Below are 20,725 nucleotides of genomic sequence, written 5' to 3'. Positions count from 1 at the left end.
GTCTAAATAAAGGTTGAAAAGTTTGTCAACAACACCAGTGGCGGTCATTGTTAACCCAAGCCTCCACCAATCAGGAATGATTTCACTTTGATGAACTTGCATTATAGTTTGGGCAATTTTTTTTTACGTCTGATGCCCTTCCTGACACAACCATCACTGTTTACCTGGGCTTGGGACCGTCACAAGAGACACACTGGCTTGTGCTCCCTAGTGGCTGGTTAAAAACATCAAGCTAACATGGCAGCAAAAATACTTAGTAATAATTATCTGGAATTCACTAAGGAACAAACACAAATGGTTTGGGGAAACACGAAGTGCGGACAAGGAAGTAACAACAACACAGAATTAAAAGGAACACTAATGAAAGACAACAAATACCTGGAGAGAGACAACGATCATCAGGTGAGAGTGGCAGGGCTGGAGAAGAACAACATCAGGGGAAAACTCATAAACACAAGAGACTGAAAATGAAAATGAAAAGAAAAAAAATAACTAAGGAAACAAACAGCACATTATCATAACATGATATGGAAATGTGGGTCGGTGTTGTGCTAAAACTTGATTGGCTGCCAAAATTGCTCCAGGGTTCCGAAGCGAGACGAAGGTGGCTTGTATGGCAAGCCAAGTGTCTCATTAATATCCACTTTTACCTATTAATGAGACACTTGGCTTGCCATAATGCTCGAGGGTCCTCTAGCAAATGCAAATGGTAATGTTTAATATTTTTCATGTCAATGAATGAAATCTTCATATCTCAGCCAAAAATTGGGTTATAAATATGGGGGGGAAAATGTCTGATAGTTGCTTCAGTGTATACGTCGCAGGATTTGCAAATTTATTTAAAAAGGTGTGACTTATACGGTGAAAAATATGGTGCTCAACTAGGAGAGAACATATCAATGACAACAGAAATGTGTTCTATTCATGGCGTACATGATCAACTGTACTGATCAGGCTAAACACAAGACAGAGAAGATTAAAATGATTGTGAGAAGTGCTGAAAGAGTTTTGGGATTTAAAGAGATGTCATGGAAAAATATAAACAAAAGAATGGAAACAGAAGGGAGGTCAGAAAACCTCAAAGATACGATAATACTAAAATGGAATGCACAAAGTTTAATAGCAAATGAACAAGAATTTAAAAGATATATAGATGGACTTGATGAAAACCCAGAAATCATTTGTATACAAGAGACGTGGTTAAAATCAAATTTGGAGTTTGTTATCAAAGGATATAACTGCATTAGTTGAGGTAGACAAGAAGGAAATGGAGGAGGATGTGGTACATTCATAAAACAAGGAATTCAATATCCGATATTAAAAAAGGAATGGATTTAGTATACATAATATCAGAAATATGGGGAGAAGAAGGAAAGTATAAGATAATAAATTTCTATAACCCATGCAAAGCACTGTCACTTCAGGTGATGGAGGGGGTGTTAAAATATGCGGATGGGAAAGTGGTGTGGTGTAGGGACTTAATGCACATAGTACTTTTTGGGGAACAGGTAATGATAGAAATAGAGAAGTAATGGAAGAAGTGATGGGAATTAAAAACCTTGTATGTCTTAATGATGGGAGGGGAACAAGAGTAAATGTTAGAACAGGAGCAGAGTCAGCAATCGATCTTACATTTGTATCAAATTAATTAGCTGAAGTTTGTATGTGGGATATCGATAAAAGAACAGTAATGGGTAGTGATCATTATTCTATCAAAATTTCAAAAGGCGTAAAACCAGAGAATAACAAAGTAGAAGGAAATAGAACGTTACTATTTATTAAAGCAGACTGGAACCAATTCAAATAGATTATTGATAAAGAGTTGCATAAAAATTGATTTGTCGACAGATAGTAATAATATAAATGTTTGTATTTGCAAGGTTATACAGGAAGCTACAGAACATTCAATAGAAAAAGGTGGAAGAACGAGCGAAAAGAAGATAGTACCTTGGTGGACAAATGAATGTAACGAAGCCATTAAGACAAGAAATGAAGCATTTAAAGCACTAAAAAAATCCTATCGGAACTTCATAGAATATAAAAGAAAATGAGCAATGGTACGAAAAATCATAAAGAATGCAAAGAGGGAATGTTGGAGAAACTTTTGTAATACTATTGGAAAAAAAATTGAAACAATCTGGGAAATGATAAAAAGAATGAATGGCATCAAAAAAGAATATGGATATCCAGGATTAAATATAGATGGCACAGCAATAGCAAATGATAAAGAAAAAGCTGAAATATTAGCAACAAAATTAGGCTAAATTCATAGTTTCTATAATATTAACAATGAAGGAAAGACAGGGAGGGAAACTAAAAAGTTAAAATACAAAGATTTAATGAGGAATATGGAAGAAACAGATAATTTATTGAACAAACCTTTTCAAAAAGCAGAACTGATCAGATATGGTACACCATGATAGACCACTTTAGTGAAAAATCCAAAGAAATAATTTTAGAACTATACAACAAAGTGTGGGAAGAGGGGGAGCTACCACAAAGCTGGAAAGAATCAGTCATCATACCAATAGCTAAACCAGGAAAGGATCATACAAAGCCGGAAAATTACAGACCAATCATGTTAACATCAAATATATGTAAAATAATGGAAAAAATGATCAATGACAGACTAACATATTATTTGAACAGTAAGGGATGCATATCTAAATATCAAAGTGGTTTTAGAAAAGGAAGGAACACTAATGATGCAACATTACAGTTAGAACACGAGATCAGGAGAGCACAGATAAATAAAGAAAGTGTGGTGGCTGTATTCTTTGACATAGAAAAGGCATACGATATGTTATGGGTTGAAGGATTATTAATTAAAATGTACAAACTAGGAATTAAAGGAAGAATGTTCAGATGGATACAAAACTTTTTAACAAAAAGATCGATACAAGTAAGAATACAAGAATATTCAAAGAAATACTTTGTGGAAAACGGAGTACCACAGGGAAGTATTATAAGTCCATTACTATTTTCTATAATGATAAATTATGTTTTTACAGAGATTGAGAAGGGGTTCATTATTGTTCATTATTTGCAGATGATGGAACCATTTGGAACAGAGGAAAAAATATAAAATTCACTGAAGAAAATACAAGAGGCTATATTAAAAATTGAGAAATGGGCAAATGATTGGGGATTCAAATTTTCAGGGATAAAACAAAAGTAATGATATTTACACAGAAAAGAGTCACAGAAGAGATTAAATTGAAATTATATAATCAAGAACTTGAGCAAGTTAACTGTATAAAATGTCTGGGTATATTGTTTGATGAGAAAATCATATGGAAAGTACATATACAAGAGACTATTGATAAATGTAAAAAAGTCAAACATTATTTAGTTGGGAATGAATGGGGTGCAGATAGGACTGCATTAAAGTGAATTTACACAGGAGTTATCAGATCAAATATGGATTATGGTTGTGTAATTTATGGATCAGCAGCAAAAATACATTTGGAGAAACTGGACAAAATACAATACCAAGCATTAAGACTATGTACAGGAGCATTCAAAACCACCCCAGCAGCACTTGGAGTAGAAATGGGAGAAATGCTGTTAGCAACGAGACGAGAACAATTAGCAATAAACTACTGGATCAATCTTAAAGGAAATAACCCGGAACATCTAACACTAGATATTTTAAAACCAAGCTGGGAGAAGAAGAAAGAGACAAGAAGTTTTGGATGGACAATAGACCAGAAAACAAAAGAAATGCAAATCGACAACTTAGACATCAGCCCAGTAGTACCAGTACCAACAACACCACCATGGCTTCTTCCAAATGCAACAGTTGACTTGACACTCATGGACAAGAAAAAAGACAGAAGATTTATTTTTAACTCGTATACAGTACAGGACCATATCAATAACTACTATAACTATATACAGATTTATACAGATGCATCAAAAACATCAGAGAAAGTAGAAGTGTCATATGTCATACCAGAATTCAACATAGAAGTAAGGAAAAGAATCACAAATGAAGTATCAGTATACACAGGGGAGATGTTGGCAGTACTGTTGGCAGTGCAGCGGGTAGAAGACACAAGACCGTTAAAAACAATCATCAGTTCAGACTCAAGCTCAACACTCATCAGTTTGCAAAATAGTCATTCAGATAGCCGACCGGACATTTTACTAGAACTACAAGAAAAAATTGTTCAGAATACAAATGATGGGACTGACAGTGATATTTTTATGGACACCAGCACATGTAGGGGTCAGAGTTTCCAGTGTTTTTCCCTGCACAGATTCTCAAGCTCCTGAAGCAGAGTTAACCATGCTCAGCTGACGGCCATTCCCCTAATCACCTCCAGGACAAGAAGAGGCTGCAGGCGCGCTTCATCCAGTGCCGGAGCATATCTTACTAATGGATTTATTGAAATACTTACTTGTGTGTTTCTTCTCCTCGAACCTGACAGACCCTGGTTCTCCTACGCCTCAAGTCCTGGTCCATTTGTGCCAACCTGTGAAACCATACACCTGTACCTACCTGAGCTCAAGTTTCTCCTCGTGGACCCTTGCCAGCTGCTCCTCCATTCTCCTTACCTTTGCTTACACGCTCCACCCATGCATCAATCAACTACTCCTTGGAACTGGATTCGTAATACCTCCACCCTGTGCCGCTCCACTTTACGCTACAGTATATCCTTGGTTATACTCTATTTATTCCTCCTTCTACTAAAATATTCTAATCACCTTCTTTTCTAGGGATTCCCAGTGAACAACACCTGAACATAAGACTATTCATTATACAGTAAATCACTTAATTAGTTTTATCCTGAGTCTGTTTATCCTTCAGTCCATTCTCTCTGGGTACCCTCCGTCATTATGACAATCAGAGGGAATGAAGCAGCAGTCAGGGCAGCAAAAGCAGCAACAAAAGATCAAATCAGCGTCACAATATTCATCAGTAAATCAGAAGAAAGAACAACAGTGAAATAAATTAAAGGGACAATGGGAATAGCACAAAGGAAGTGACAGACTCTATCACTGTCTGTCTTTATATTTATTTGTGTTCCCCTCTCTGTTCTTCATACTTTGTTATTCTGCCCCTTGTGGGATTCTGTTCCTTGTATCTGATTCTGTTTTATGTCACTTTCCACTCACCCCTCAGTCTTTATCATTCATACCTGTTCCTCATCAGTCACCTGCCCAGGTAAATATACTGTATATATATGTTTTTTAAACTCCTGCCTCGCTTGTCTGCCTGCAAATGGGTCGAAAATTCAAGGATTGTGTCAGGAAGATGGTACTACAGAATTCAGACAAGTGTGAGAAATGAGAACAAGAGGGCGGAACAGAAGAGAAGAAAGACTAATAACCAGATTAAGATTTGGACACACTGGACTTAACAGCACATTGTACAAGATTCAGAAGCACGATGTGAGCACTGTGGACAAGAGGAAACTATAGAACATGTTATTTTGGTATGTCAAAAATATGAATGTCACAGAAGACGTTTCATAAAACAATTAGGAAAAATCAAAAACATTTAGTATAAATTACAAAAGGAAACAAGATGTAAAAGTATTCAAATTTTTATACATTTTTTAGAAACACAAAATTCGAAAAGAGAACATAAACATGATTGGAGGTGAAGGAAGGTGACTCCACCTCAGTGAACAACTATCAACAAATCTCTAAACTCTGTATTTTAGCCAAAAAAATAATAATAACTGATAAACTCAAATCAAAAAGTATTTGGACTCATTTAACATCTTACCTCCACATCAGTCTGGTTTCAGGAAACAACACAGCACAACAACTGCTTCACTGAAGGTTCTTAATGACGTTGTTGAAGCACTGGATGCTAAGGATTATTGTGCTGCACTTTTCTTAGACCTGTCCAAAGCTTTTGACACTGTGGATCATAACATCTTGTGTCATAAACTCTCAGAAATTGGTTTCTCAGAACACACCATTGGTTGGTTCTCAAACTATCTTTCATATCGGAGGCAATGTGTTCAACATAATGGTACTTCTTCCAGTTATTTAACGGTCAACAATGGTGTACCACAAGGCTCAGTCTTAAGACCCACCCTCTTCACAATCTACATAGGTAATGTAGGTCAGAGCATTCCTGATGCATTCTTACATTTCTATGCTGATGACACAGTTGTTTATTATCGAGCTAAAACTTTTGCTATGGTTTTCCAACTTTTGCAATCTGCTTTTGACATCATCCAGTCAGATATGTTCTGTCTCAAACTTGTCCTAAACACTGACAAAACCAAAGGGATGTTGTTTTCTAACAGGAAGTCAGTCCCAGCAGTTCTTCCTTCGATTTTATCCTTGAATGGTGTCCCTGTTGAGTTTATTGAATCCTACAAATATTTGGGTATCTTGGTCGTTTCGCATCTTTCCTTTTTCAAGGATTCAAGAAGTCAATATTCTTTATTGTCATTCGCATCTCATGTAGTACATGAGGTGGAACAAAATTGTGTACACAGGATCCCAGTTCCATCCAACAATAGCAAAAATATAAAGTGTAAAAAGAAACAGTAAATAATGGTCTAAGATATCAACTAAGATATACGCTAAACGAATGTCCAATGGTATGCTTAAGATACGCTGTTCACTAATAGTGCAAAACAATACACTGAACAGCAGCAGCATGATTCTCATAGGTTCTGTTCGGCTATAGTTCACACGCTAATGCGAGCGAAGTCGAGCTCAGAACCAACCATAAAACTAACACAAACTGGGATTTATTCAAAGCATGCAACAAAAATACAGAAACAAGGCGCCAAAAGTGAAAAAAAAAAAAAATCTACAGCAGCATGGTCCTATTGGCAGAGTGGTTCTGATGACAGTGAGGTTATCTTAGCAACATTGTCCAGTTAGCAGCATGATACTGTAAGCAGTGAGGTTCAGTTAGCAGTGAGGTTTCTTTTAGCAACATGGTCCTGTTGGCACCATGATACTGTTAGCAGCGTGGTCTTGTTAGCAGCGTTAGCAGGTCCTGTCAGCAGCTTGATGATAATAAGGCCTGCAGCAGACTGCCCTCCAGAACCAGGTCCAGCAGAGAGAGAACATCCAAGGTTCCATTCAAGGTTCTTTAAGCTCCACATGGAAAACTTGGTAAGGAATCTTTTTCATTCATTCAACCTTTATTTAGACAGGTAAATCCCGTTGAGCCTCGAGGACTCATTTACAAGAGAGACCTGATTTCAACAAAGAATGACGACAACAATGGACAACAGCAACAACAATAGACAGTTATAAAACGGCATACAGAATTTAAAAATATATATTTTTACAAATGGGCAGCACGGTGGTGCAACTGGTAGAGCTGCTGCCTCTCAGCGAGCAGTTCCTTGGTTCAAACCCCGGTCCAGGGGCCTTTCTGGGTGGAGTTTGCATGTTCTCTCCGTGCATGCGTGGGTTTTCTCCGGGTACTCCGGTTTCCTCCCACAGACCAAAAACATGCATGTTAGGCTGATTGGTAACTCTAAATTGTCCCTAGGTGTGAGTGAGAGAGTGAATGGTTGTTTGTCTCGTTTGTCTCTATGTGTCCCTGTGATGGACTTGCGACCCGTCCAGGGTGTACCCCGCCCCTCGCACGATTGCTGGACATGGGCACCGGCGACCCCCGTGACCCAAAATGGAATAAACGGGTAAAGATAATGGATGGATGGATATTTTTACAAATAGGATGGCAACAAAAAGAAAGTAACAAAACCAGTTAGATTATAAGGCAAATGTAGAAAACTAAAAACAGGAACATGTCTGCATTGGTCCTTGCCAGTAGTCCAACAGCTTTTTAAAGCCACTTAGAGAGGTCAAGGTCGAGAGCTTCAGGTCTTTTTGTAAGATATTCCAGGAAACAGGAGCAGAGTAGGAGAAGGTCCCTTTGCCTAGTTCAGTCCACACTGAGGGAACACTGCAGGTAATAATGTCCTGAGAGCGCACGCTGTAGCTGCACTCACACAGAGACATGTAGGAGGAGATGTATGAAGGCAGCAGACCAAGAAGTGATTAAAAGATGAAAATGTACCAGTGGGAGAGTCTGCATGAAGTTAATGATGTCCAGTTAACCAGTGAATACTGGGTGCAGTGGTGGGTACAATAATCACAGCCAGTTATGAATCTTAGTGCACCTTGATAGACAGCATCCAACATCTGCAGGGTTCTTGTAGGAGCGTTCATGTAAATCTGAAAGTTAAATTAGGTTTCTTTTTCAGATATAAATCTTGTCTAACTCTGAATGCTATGAAACATCTTGTAACTGCGACTTCCTTTCCTTCCATTGATTACGGTGACATTATTTACATGAATGCTCCTACAAGAACCCTGCAGATGTTAGATGTTGTCTATCACGGTGCACTAAGATTCATAACTGGTTATAACTACCATACCCATCACTGCACCCTGTATTCACTGGTTAACTGGACATCATTAACTTCACGCAGACACTCTCACTGGTCATTTTCATCTTTAAATCACTTCTTGGTCTGCTGCCTTCATACATCTCCTCCTACATGTCTCTGCGTGAGTGCAGCTACAGCGTGTGCTCTCAGGACATTATTACCTGCAGTGTTCCCTCAGTGTGGACTGAACTAGGCAAAAGAGCCTTCTCCTACTCCGCTCCTGTTTCCTGGAATATCTTGCAAAAAGATCTGAAGCTCTCAACCTTGACCTCTCTAATGCCCCTTTTCCATTAGTACCTTTAGTACTGGTACAGCACGGTTCTACACTGTACTCGGCTCGGTATGGTACATGTTGTGTTTCCATTATGCTTTCAGTACCGGTTCCAGTGGGCTGGGTTCAAATTGAATCTGACAACTGCTAAGTTCATGGCAAAAACCAATGCAGACATGTTCCTGTTTATAGTTTTCTACATCGCTTTATAATGTAGCTGTTTTTTGCTTAGTTTTTTTTTATATACCAGTTTATTTCATTTGTTCTTCTCAATTTGTATCTTTCTTTTATGATTGTCTACTGCTGTCATCACTCTTTGTTAAAATCAGGTCTCCCTTGTAAATGAGTCCCTGAGGTTCAATGGAATTAACCTGTATAAATAAAAGTTGAATGAATGAATGAATGAATGAATGAATGAATGAATGAATGAATGAATGAATGAATGAATGAATGAATGAATGAATGAATGCAGACTTGGCCATTTTGATCCACACTGCGTACAAGTAGATGGTGGCAATGCACATACCCCTTCTGTTGTTTGCCAACCACCAAAAACACCATTAAGAAGAAGAAGTTTATAGTTGGAAAGCTTTTCTTTTTTAATACAAAAAAACAACTTTATAACAGTTCACAATACAAAGTTCAAAACAAAATCCAGAACAATAATCAAAACTTAACAACATAACACAAACTTTTTAAACAGAATAAGAAAACAATACTTTGGTTTACCTGTACACTCCTACAGTGGACCAACCCCATAACTGGGAGTCCTCTCCCACATGGACTCCTCCCAGCAGTGTTGCCAGGTGTATGATAATTATCTTACTTGTACGACAATTTTGCCCTCTGTACATCAATAATCCCCAAAAAGGCCAAATATACGATAATTTGACCATTCCGTGAATGTGCGGTTGTAATCGGTTGTCATCAGCCTCTCGCAACTGTTTGTCTGAGATTTTTTGTGAACCCTGAAGGCATCTGTGTCGCAAACAGATGCACGATCGTGCTTTTCTAAATGTTACCTATGAGTGACGTGACGTAAGAACAACGGCCTTGATTGTTGAATAGTCGGCTGTGCTCGCCCCATGAGTGAGGAAAAGAAAAGAAGAAGCAGAATCGGTCTGGAAGTGGACCCATCACTACTATAGTGCATAAATAGATGTGTCATTTTGGTTATGACGGGTGTACGATAATGTCCCTCAAAATACGATAATTTTATGTCTCTAGTACGATAATCCTACATTTCTCACCTGGCAACACTGCCTCCCAGGCGGAGGGGGAAAATCCAACAATAGTCCACGTGACCTGACTGAGCGTTGTTGGATTTCTTTCCCTTGATTATTGAGCATGAACTTTAATGTAAAGTGCATCTTTTTTTTTTTTTAATTGTTAGAAATTCTGGCAGTGCTGTATTTTTTTTACGTGAGGACTTTTATTCTGAAAGTTCATTTCCCGGAAGTCATTTGTGAAGCTAGCAACACGGTTTGTCCCAGACACCACGGAGCTGGTTATTCGTTGCTCTCTGTCCCGAAGACCTGACGTGACATTTAATTCGGGTTTCCTTCCGCTTCTTTTAGCTCTCCTGTTTGTTTTGGCGTCTTCTCTGGTGTTGACGGGGACGATGGTTCTGTCAACATCACAACAAGTCGCTTTGGCGTTTACGGCCGTGCTCTTCACGTTTGTCGTCCTGCCGAGATTATTCGGTGTCGGTGGAGGGACAGCGGGCAAAGAAACTAAATTCGACTCTCGTTACAACAAAAAAGGTAATAAATGTTTCTTATGTGTCCTTCTCGCTGTCTGTGTTTGTTGCTTTGCTTCGTTTTAACAAAATAAAAGTCGTCTGAGCATCACTGTATAGTGTGCATATTATAATGCAGATTAAATTCAGATATGTTCCTTAAGCTGGAGATAAATGTTGAGGACAGTGGGATAAGATGTCCATCACGTGCTGTAGCTGTCTTCACTGTTCACGTCATTGTTTTTAATTCATTTCAGTTTGTAGCGCCAGTTCACACTGAACAGGAACACTCGTATAATGTAAAATCAGTTATTGACAATATTTCTCTAAAGAGCCACTTCGTCACAGTTTCCCATCCTAAGCGAGCCCCAGATGCAACAGTGGAAAGGAAAAAGAAACCTCCAACAGAACCAGGCTCAGGACAAGTGGCCTCCTGGCTGGTTTGAGAGGACAGGAAGGAACAGATACACAATGGCAGGTCCAGGATGGAGGCCAAAAAAACTGAAATCACATGTTCAGGAACGGGGCTGGCCCAAGCCTCCATGGGGCCCTAAGCGAAATTTGGTTTGGGGCCCTCTATTTCTGCTAATAATGTGGATTACTGCAATCAACAGTCAGATCAGATCATTCACCCACCTAACATAAACTCATTGCAACTCTGACAGCCCTGCTTGGGGCCCCGAAGACCAATTTTCTTTCTTTCTGCATGTATAGAGAATAATTTGCATGATATCACACATATCTATCTATCTAGCTAATCTATCTATCTTTATAATTGTAAAAAAAACCTCACAACTTTTAGAATGAAATTGTGTGTAATAGTTCCAACAATTTTCAGTCCAAGTATTAGAGTCCCTCAGGGCTCTGTGCTGGGACCAAAGTTGTTTGTTTTGTATGCGAATGATCTGGTGGATGTGTCAGGGCTTTTGAAGTGCGTTTTATTTGCAGATGATACGTTTTTTTTTTTTTGTTCGGGCGAAGATATTGAATGGATGTTAAAGCTGATACAGGCAGAATTCGTGAAAATACAGACTTGGTTCCAACTTAACGTTCTCATTAAATTTGGACTATCGAGCATGAACTTTGATGTGTTTAATAGAATTAAAAAGCAGAGGATTTAGTGTTCTCCAGGAAATTAACTAGTTTAGAGCAGCAAGTTGATTTATTTGTTGTGTTTCTGAAATAACGATACAAAAATGTATTAATTAACTTATTACTATAGACAAGACAAACATACCATGATAACTAAAGTGGCAAAGGACTATATTCAATAATAAAGCAATATAAAAAAGAGTTGTAAGCTCAATCATCCAGCAAGCAACAAAAAGCAATATAAAGTATATTAAACATCTTATCTAAACTAAACAAACATCTCACATGAGGCACATGGAGAGCATGACTTGGCTTATTAGCTTTAACACTACATGCAACTTAATTTCTGCATGACTAAAATATGAATTAACATGATGTTAACATCCAGACTAAATGATGTATCATCATTAGACTCACATTCTGTCATCTACACACAACAGGAAACTCTTGAAACTCTTGTAAATGAGTCCTCGAGGCTCAATGGGATTAACCTGTCTAAATAAAGGTTGAATGAAAAAAGGAAGCTCGATCATCCGGGAGGGACTCAGAGTAGAGCCGCTGCTTCTCCACGTCGAGAGGAGCCAGATGAGGTGGCTCAGGCATCTAGTTAGGATGCCTCCTGGACTCATCCCTGCTGAGGTGTTCTGGACACGTCCCACCGGGAGGAGACCCAGAGGAAGACCCAGGACACGCTGGAGGGACTATGTTTCTCGGCTGGCCTGGGAACGCCTCGGGATTCCCCCGGAGGAGCTGGACCAAGTAGCTGGGGAGAGGGAAGTCTGGGCCTCCCTACTTAAACTGCTACCCCTGCGACCCGACCCCGGATAAGCGGAAGAAAATGAAAATGGATGAATGAAAAAAAAGGAAACCAACAACAGATGCTCAAAAAACAAAACTATATCTGTGTTGGGAGAGAAAAAGACTTTACTGCACGCAGCAGTGAACTTTACACAGAACGGTGTCAGAGCAGCCGCGGTGCATTCAAAAATATAGGAATCATGAAATTCAGAAAGAAAACGAGCTACAGTCAAAGAGAACTTAGCTCAGCAAGCAAACTAACTACATAAACCATAACCATAAAACCATATAAACAATGTGGACTTTCTAACTAGAATTGTATAAAAATCATTACTAAAAAAAAAATCCACGTAGGGGTGGCCTGGGGGCCCTAAGCAACTGCTTATGATGCTTATGCCTCCGGCCGGCCTTGTTCAAGAATAATTACTAATACAAACATTTTATTCAGTGTTTCCCCTACCATTATACAGGTGGGGTGCCCCACCCCGCCAACAAAACCGAGCACCCCGCCTACCAAACTGAACTTGCCCCTCCCACCCCCACCCAGCACTGACATGTCACTTTAGCTAGTAGCACAAAATACAGGCTCTCTAGCTAAAAAGCCCAAGGCAGCACTCACATTGCCTCTTCCCTCATGTTGAACGCCCCCCGCCCTCGCTCAAAAACTGTTAGTACAAGCTGCACTCAGACATGTCTCCGTCCCCCCCATCAGCAAAAATCTTGGATGAGATGAGCACCCCACCATGGCAAGCTAACTAGGGGAAACACTGTTATTTGAATGTAATTGTAACTGTTCATTTGATGAAATGAGGTCAATTTGTCCTCCACTAGTCGAAGCTTATAGCAGCGTAGGATGAGGAATAGGTCAGGAAAACCAAGCCAACTAACTATAGGATTTAGCAAAAAGGAAAGTCTTAAGTCCAGTCTTAAAACTGGACAATGTGTCAGCCTTGCAGACAGAAACTGGAAGTTGGTTCCACAAGAGAGGAGCCTGATAACTGAGAGATCTGCCTCCCATTTTGATTTTGGAAACTCTAGGAACCACAAGTAAACCTGCAGTCTGAGAGCGAAGTGCTCTGTTAGGAAACTATGGAACAGTAAGATCTGTGATTATAAGCTGGAGCTAGGTTGTTGAGAGCTTTGTAGGTGAGAAGTAAGATTTTGAATTCAGTTCATGAATCATTTTGTTGGTCCTGATGATCAAAGGTCAGACATACTGTAGTAGCTCGCCGGGCTGCGACTACTGGAGATGATTTTTTGAAGATTAAAGCTGATTTTTGTATCCACAGCTTGAGTAACTGTATTCAGCCGTTCACATTAACTTGTCCAGGTCTCATGCTTCAGCCAGTGTTGTACCCACTCCTGCAGCCCCCCCCCCCCCCCCCCCCCCCAGTCAATTCGAGTATATGTAACAGAAGACGTTTCGCTCCTCATCCGAGGAGCTTTCTCAATTCAAAGAGCAGTGAGTGAGGGGTTCAGGTTAAGGCTGAGTGAGATAAGACACACACTCATATGTAGATTGGCAGTTCACACCTAAACACCTTAACAGTAGGTCTTTGTTCCTCTAATTCACAGACGAGGCCCCTCTGTTCCCATCAGGTGTGAAAACCGTCTGGGAATCTGTTTTAGGAGCCGTTTACACGGCGTGTATTTTGAGTGCATCCGCAGCGTTCTCTCTGCGGATCTGCTGATCATTTACACGACACCAGCGGCCCCCCCTCTTTGAATCCAGAGGTTTCTGAACCCTCCTTCCAGAGTGGAGGTTTTTCGCTGACCCCCCGCTGATAATGTAAACATCTCCCGCTGAGGCTTTGTGTTAAACCACATGCGCACACGCACACGCGGACTGACGCTACATCTCTATCAACATGGCGGCGGACACACTGCTTTCAGAACCTCGACTGATGGAATATATTTATAATCTTGTAGTTAATCTATGTCAGATTACAGGTGCTGTGACAGACATCTGTGTTGGAAGAGACACGATCTGATCCAGTTCTAATGTCGCTGTTTATAGAACGTGGCACGCGCACACGTCGTGCTGCACTATAACATAAATGTGCTAAATAACAACAGTTTAATAATAATAAACAGTATTTATCTTAAATTTGAGATATATAATGAAGCTCTCTGGACATTATGTGATTAAAATGATGCTAAACATATTGCATGCTATTAACATTGAAAATGAAGACATCAGGTTTAATTTTTATTTTTTTTATTTATTCAACACCACAAACTGATAATTAAACTGAACATTGAATGGATTGAATAAAAGAACTGAGGGGAATTTTAAATAAATAGTTCATCCATCATCTCTCTCTTCCACGTCCTGCTGCCGAGCCTCGTTCAGAACCGGTCCGCCTGGTGGAAGGACAGCTCCTTCTTCTTTCAGGAAAAAATAAAAACTCGTTGGTTGTTTTGTAACCAAAGTAAACACAAACTAATATTATTAAGAACATTTGATTTACCTGCTGTAAACCAGCTACTGATGATCACAGAGTAAAGTCCGACATTGTTGACTCGGTTCTGGTCCACTCAGAGACCAGTGTGGAGCTGTTAGACGAAGCGGTGCCGCTTGGCGTCAAATCTGTCGACTTTTATCCACAATTCAGCCAAAATCCAGCTAGAATCCAGCTCTAACTTGTTAAGATGTTGTTAGCAGAGCTTTTTAGCTCACAGGAAACAGCGTGCCAAGGCAGCACGCATGCGCATTAGGTGAAGGTACAAAATTCACGGCGCCATCTAATGACCCGGCATGATAACTGCAGCGGATTCGGGAGGGCGGGGGGGGGGGTCTTGTGGATGCATGTAAACCCAAAATACGACCGTGTCAACGCAAATCTTTTCCTCTAATTAACATACGAAAAAAACCTATGTTTCCCCCCCATCGTGTCCGTGTAAATAGGGCCTTAAAGTTGCATTATATGTTTTTGAAAGTGAAAATCTGAGGCCTCCTCCTCTATTAAGAGACGGCTTTTCTCTTTTTACGTAAATTGCTTCCTTCACCCCCCGTGTTCTCGGTCCAAAATGTGCACATTTTGGTCCTCAAAAGAGTGTCCCTTATCTGTGAGGTGGAGGTGAACAGCTGAATCTTGTCCAGAGGAGGTGACTCTCCTGTGTTGAGCCATGCGTCTGTGAAAAGGCTGTTTAGCGGCTGGAGCTGCTAGCTCTCCAACGTTCGTCCGCCTGCACCAGCTGAGTGAAGCGAGTGTGCACGGGAGGACTTGCCGTTGCATTTCTTAGAAATTTAAAGCATCAGTCCAAAATTGTGTTATGAATATTGAAAAAAAAAAAAAAAAAAACACAAGTCACTTTGGTGTATAAGTCACAGGACTGACATCTATGCAAAAAACTGTGACTTGCACGCCAGAAAATATGGGTATGTGTGTGTGCTAACAGTGTGAGCTGGATAACTTGAAAAAAGAGCAACATCCCAACTTTCATGTGGGTGTGTGGTTGCAAATAAGTGTAAAAAAGATCACTTTAGAGGCCAAAGAGTAATCTGATGGTCAAGGCCACCATTGGCCACCCTTTCATTCCACCACTGCACCTGGTCGTAGATAAAGTTGTGCCCTCCACTCGCCAGGCTCCGTCCCTTTACGCTGCCTCAGAAAACTGATCTGCACAGCGTACCTCAGTCCCACTCATCCTGCACCAACACATGAAGGTTTACAGAAAAACACTCATCTCAAAAACTACAAACATTCATTGTTCAAATCCATCAGCGATGGAGGACATTGGTGTATTGCTCATCTTCTTTTTGTTTGTGCACGTCGCCACAGGGATTGGCCAGATTAACTGGTTCACATGTGAATGGCCAAAGGCGTTTTAAAAATGGCCTCATCTTTTCAACGATATAACTGTAAAATAAATACTTCAAGATACGCTCTTAAACCCTGAACACAGTGAAAAATTGATTCAATAACTATATAAATCCAGTGAAGTTTGTTTGTTTGTTTGTTGCTTAATTTTATTGGGAAGGATTTCCTGGCACATTTTAAACTCAGTTCAGTGTAACATGAGCACGTCTCATTTTTAAAAAATTTTTGTTTTTACTGAACTTGTTCTTTTATTTTTACGACTGTTGCTTTCAGTCTAATGGCTACTTCCATCGTAATGCACAAATCTAAACCGGATCCACGACACAAACACATTAAGTTTAGTGGGTTTCAGTTTCCTCCTTGGGGTATTTGCTGATTTATCCATTTATTACCACACATCCTCTCTGTTCCACTCAGAGTTGCAGGAATGAACCCAAAACGTTTGAAGCTTTTATCACGCTGCAGTAAAAATGTTTCAGAAGGTCTCGTTTCATCCTGCGGCACGGTGGTTCAGTGGGTAGAGCTGCCGCCTTTCAGCAATAAGGTCGCTGGATCAAATCCCGGCAGTGTGGCCTTTCTGGGTGGAGTTTGCATGTTCTCTCTGTTCATGTGTGGGTTTTCTCCTGGTACTCCAGTTTTCTCCCACAGACCAAAAACATGCACGTTAGACTGATTGGTAACTCTAAATTGTCTCTAGTTGTGAGAGAGAGTGTTGTTTGTCTCGATGTGTCACTATGATGAACTGGAGACCTGTCCAGGGTGTCCCCCGCCTCTTGCACAGTGATTGCTGGACATGGACACCAGTGACCCCCGTGACCCAAAAAGGAAGAAGCGGGTAAAGATAATGGATGATGGATGGTTTATTCCCAGCTATGGCCAGATGATTTTACTTTTTCTTTGTCGTCTCACAGTCTTAGTGCAGAACTTTACAGTCCGTTCCTCTGTCTTGGCGTCTTAGGTCCAGGCCCTGGTGCAGCGAGAGGCCATCCCATCAATGTGAACGCCCCCGGCTCACATCAAAGCCCTGAGAATGTCCAGCAGATAAAGAAACGCATGGAGCAGGAGCTGAAGAGCGACAAATACAAATCCAACAACAACAAAGGCTACGTCTTCACACTGATGCCTCTGTATGCCATTGGAGTAGGAGTGTTTGCAGCCTACAAGTTTTTGAAGGTCGGTACAACGTTGATTCTGAAAAAGTGGAGATAATGTGTGAAATGCAAATAAAAACAGAATGCAGTGATTTAAAATCCTTATAAGCCCTGAGGTTTTTTTTATTTATAATGAAACATTGTACATGTAACTTAAATCTTTAATGTGAGTTTGTTCGCTGTGGTGACCCCTGAAGAAGGGAGCTGCCAAAAGAAACTTTAGTCTGTAAACATCTAGGAACTGAGAAGACCAACTGCTGAAGGTTTATTTTTAGGAACATGTCCCATTATTGGCTGACCTGAGTCTTGGAAATGTACATTGTTCTAAAACCTGTGTACTCTTCAACTTTAATGTTGCCTTTGCAGATGTGTAAGCTGCCCATGTCAAAGGCACTTATGCACCCACACGTCATCAGAGAGGCAGAATTTTGAACGGTGCACTGATAACAGATGGTCCCTCTTTTTAGTACGGAGGGCGTTGCGTCTGCAGTTTCCAAAAATAATTTCAAATTTTCTGACCAAAGAACAGTTTTCCATTTTGAACGAGCTTTGGTCCGAAGAAGACGGCAGAGTTTCTGGATGGTGTTCACATGTGACTTCTTCTTTGCATGATAGAGCTTTAAGCAGCATCTGTGGGCAGTATGGTGAACTGTGTTTACAGACCTTGATCTGTGGAAGTGTCCCTGAGCCCATGCAGTGATGGATCAGAACAGAATCAGCTTTAATATTGTGGCCCCTGAGGGCCCGAAGATCACGACCCTCCAGTATTGTTGGTCAGTCTTGTCCTTTGAGCTCAGAGATTTCTTCAGTCTTCTCAAGACGATATGAACTATAGATGATGAAATATTTAAAGTCTTCCCAATTGTCTGTTGAGGAACATCCTTCTGAAATTGTCGATCTGTTTTTAGACCCAGCTTCCTCACAGTCTGCTAAACCTCTGCCCGTCTTTACTTCTCAGAGTATCAGCCTCTCTAAAAAGCTCTCTTTATCCCCAGTGCTCTCACTGACCTGTTGCCAACAAGAAGTTGTAAAATGCTCCTCCAACTGTTTCTTATTCGTACCGTCCAGTTTTACAGCCTTTGTGCCCAAGGTGTTCTGAGGTGCGTTGGTTCTATTGTATTCAAGCTTTCTGTTTTCCTTAAAGTGCAGTGTTTCCCCTACCAAAATACAAGCGGGGCGCCCCGCCCCGTTAACAGAACCGAGCGCCCCACCTACCGAACTGCATGCACCCCCACCCCCACCCGACAGCACTGGCGTATTGCGAAGTTAGCAACGCGCTATCTATAAAGCTAATGGCAGTGCTCACGCTGCCTCTTCCCTCACATTGAACTTCCCCTGCACTCGAAAACTGCCGATACATACAGTGTGTTGCTCACATGCCCCGCCCCGTCGACAAAAATTACAGACGAGTAAGCCTGTCGCGATAAACAATAAATCAATTAATCGCATGATAAAAGAAAATTATCGACCTCATTTTCATTTATCAGCTTCATCGTTTCTTCATGTCTCTCTCTTTCTACTGAAGACACTGGGTGGAAAAAAAACGGTTCATCACCGTGGCTCTTCACTCCCCCCCCCCCCCCTTTCTATTTTCTCTTTAAAAATCTATTTTAACCATCAAAAATCGTGTTTTTAAATCTTTAAAAGCAGCTAAGCTGAGAAGCTTAGCTACGAGCTAAGCTAACAGGCCGACCTCGGGGGGGAAAAACCTCCGTCTTGTTGACGCTCCAAAATTCACGGTTGAAACCCGTGCCTTCATCTAAAAAGTTGTTTTTCTCTGCAAAAAGAAGCTGAGAACTCGTTTACCGATTTTTTTTTTTTATTGAACGCTTTGTGTGAGAAATGCTAAAGAGCTCAAACCACACCGATGGAGTGTCCACCATTTTGAGAACCGAAGTGAGGCAGCCCATGTCACGTCAAAGAGCCTCCATATAATTTTTCTTCAAGACACGCTGCTCTCTCCCTCACTATCCATCCTTTGGCTCAAACAGTCTTATACTGCCATCCAGTGGTCAAAAAGATACTACACACAAAAATTAACCAACATTTCTTCTTAAATTTGACAATAATTACTAATTATTGTCAAATTTCAAACAATATTATTGTTTATCTCAATAATTTCTGAGATAATTAATTGCCCAATCGCCCGTCCCACCATGGCAATTTATCTAGGGGAATCACTGAAGTGGTATGGCTTTCAGGTTTACAAATCATTGCATTCTGTTTTTATTTGAATTTCACTCAACTTCCAAACTTTTTTCAGAGTTGCTGCTCTGCTCGTACTGGGCCTGTAACTTGAGTTCACAAATGATATAACTTTGGAAATAATGCAAAATGATGTGGCTGTTTCACAGATCAAGTCTTCAGACGGCAAGGCACAGAAGAACAAACTTGCAAAAGGTGCAAAAAAGTCTGTTGAGGCAGGTGCGCATCGCTCTTTGGCTGATTTGTGTACTCTTTGGTCACATGTATTTGATTACCGTGAGTCATTCGTATGTTTTGCTTCATTCATTGTGGGTTTGTTTTCCTACAGAGAACCAGCTCAACGAGTTGGAGCAAAGACTAGCACAAACAGAAAGGATGCTCAACTCCATCCTCACCCAGCTGGACCCACTTACCAACTGGTGAGGCACGACTTCTACAGTCCGTGGTCTCTGAGTGTTCTCTGTTCGGGCCGCCTCCTCCTCGTCATTCTCTCTGAGGGATGTTGGTTTGAAATAACAGCACAGACAAATACTTCTTCTAAATTTAATTGTGTTTCCTTCGAACCCCATCAGTTGAGTCTTTTTATGTTAATTTTTTTTAACTTTTGCTGCCAAACAAGAACAAAGCAGGATTTACATACAAACCGGATTCCAAAAAAGTTGGGACACTAAACAAATTGTGAATAAAAACTGAATGCAATGCTGTGGAGGTGCCAACATCTGTTTTATTCAGAATAGAACATAAATCACAGATCAAAAGTTTAAACTGAGAGAATGTATCATTTTAAGGGAAAAATTTGTTGTTTCCAAATTTCATGGTGTCAACAAATCCCAAAAAAGTTGGGACAAGTCCATTTTTACCACTGTGTGGCATCCCCCCTTCTTCTTACAACACTCAACAGACGTCTGGGGACAGAGGAGACCAGTTTCTCAAGTTTAGAAATAGGAATGCTCTCCCATTCATGTCTAATACAGGCCTCTAACTGTTCAATCGTCTTGAGCCTCCTTTGCCGCACCTTCCTCTTTATGATGCGCCAAATGTTTTCTATAGGTGAAAGATCTGGACTGCAGGCTGGACATTTCAGTACCCGGATCCTTCTCCTACGTAGCCATGATGTTGTGATTGCTGCAGAATGTGGTCTGGCATTATCGTGTTGAAAAATGCAGGGTCTTCCCTGAAAGAGATGACGTCTAGATGGGAGCATATGTTGTTCTGGAACCTGAACATAGTTCTCTGCATTAATGGTGCCTTTCCAGACATGC

The 20,725-nt window shown here is 40.5% G+C and overlaps 1 protein-coding gene across 1 annotated transcript in view; it reads left to right on the top strand.

The window, feature by feature from the left end:
• The first annotated feature begins 10,222 nt into the window (after positions 1-10,222).
• Positions 10,223-20,725, top strand: part of ccdc107 (coiled-coil domain containing 107) — an 18,756-nt gene continuing 8,253 nt past the window's right edge. Inside the window, exons 1-4 of the mRNA XM_037695653.1 lie at positions 10,223-10,418; positions 17,066-17,280; positions 19,613-19,682; positions 19,792-19,882. Of these exons, the coding sequence (XP_037551581.1) occupies positions 10,277-10,418; positions 17,066-17,280; positions 19,613-19,682; positions 19,792-19,882 (518 nt within the window). The 5' untranslated portion in view covers positions 10,223-10,276. The remainder of the gene's footprint in view (positions 10,419-17,065; positions 17,281-19,612; positions 19,683-19,791; positions 19,883-20,725) is intronic.

This window comes from Nematolebias whitei, chromosome 22 (assembly GCF_014905685.2).
Source record: "Nematolebias whitei isolate Nwh7 chromosome 22, NemWhi1, whole genome shotgun sequence".
NCBI classification, from domain to species: domain Eukaryota; kingdom Metazoa; phylum Chordata; class Actinopteri; order Cyprinodontiformes; family Rivulidae; genus Nematolebias; species Nematolebias whitei.
The sequence above is the reverse complement of the archived record's forward strand: the minus strand, read 5'-3'. Positions and strand labels throughout refer to the sequence as shown.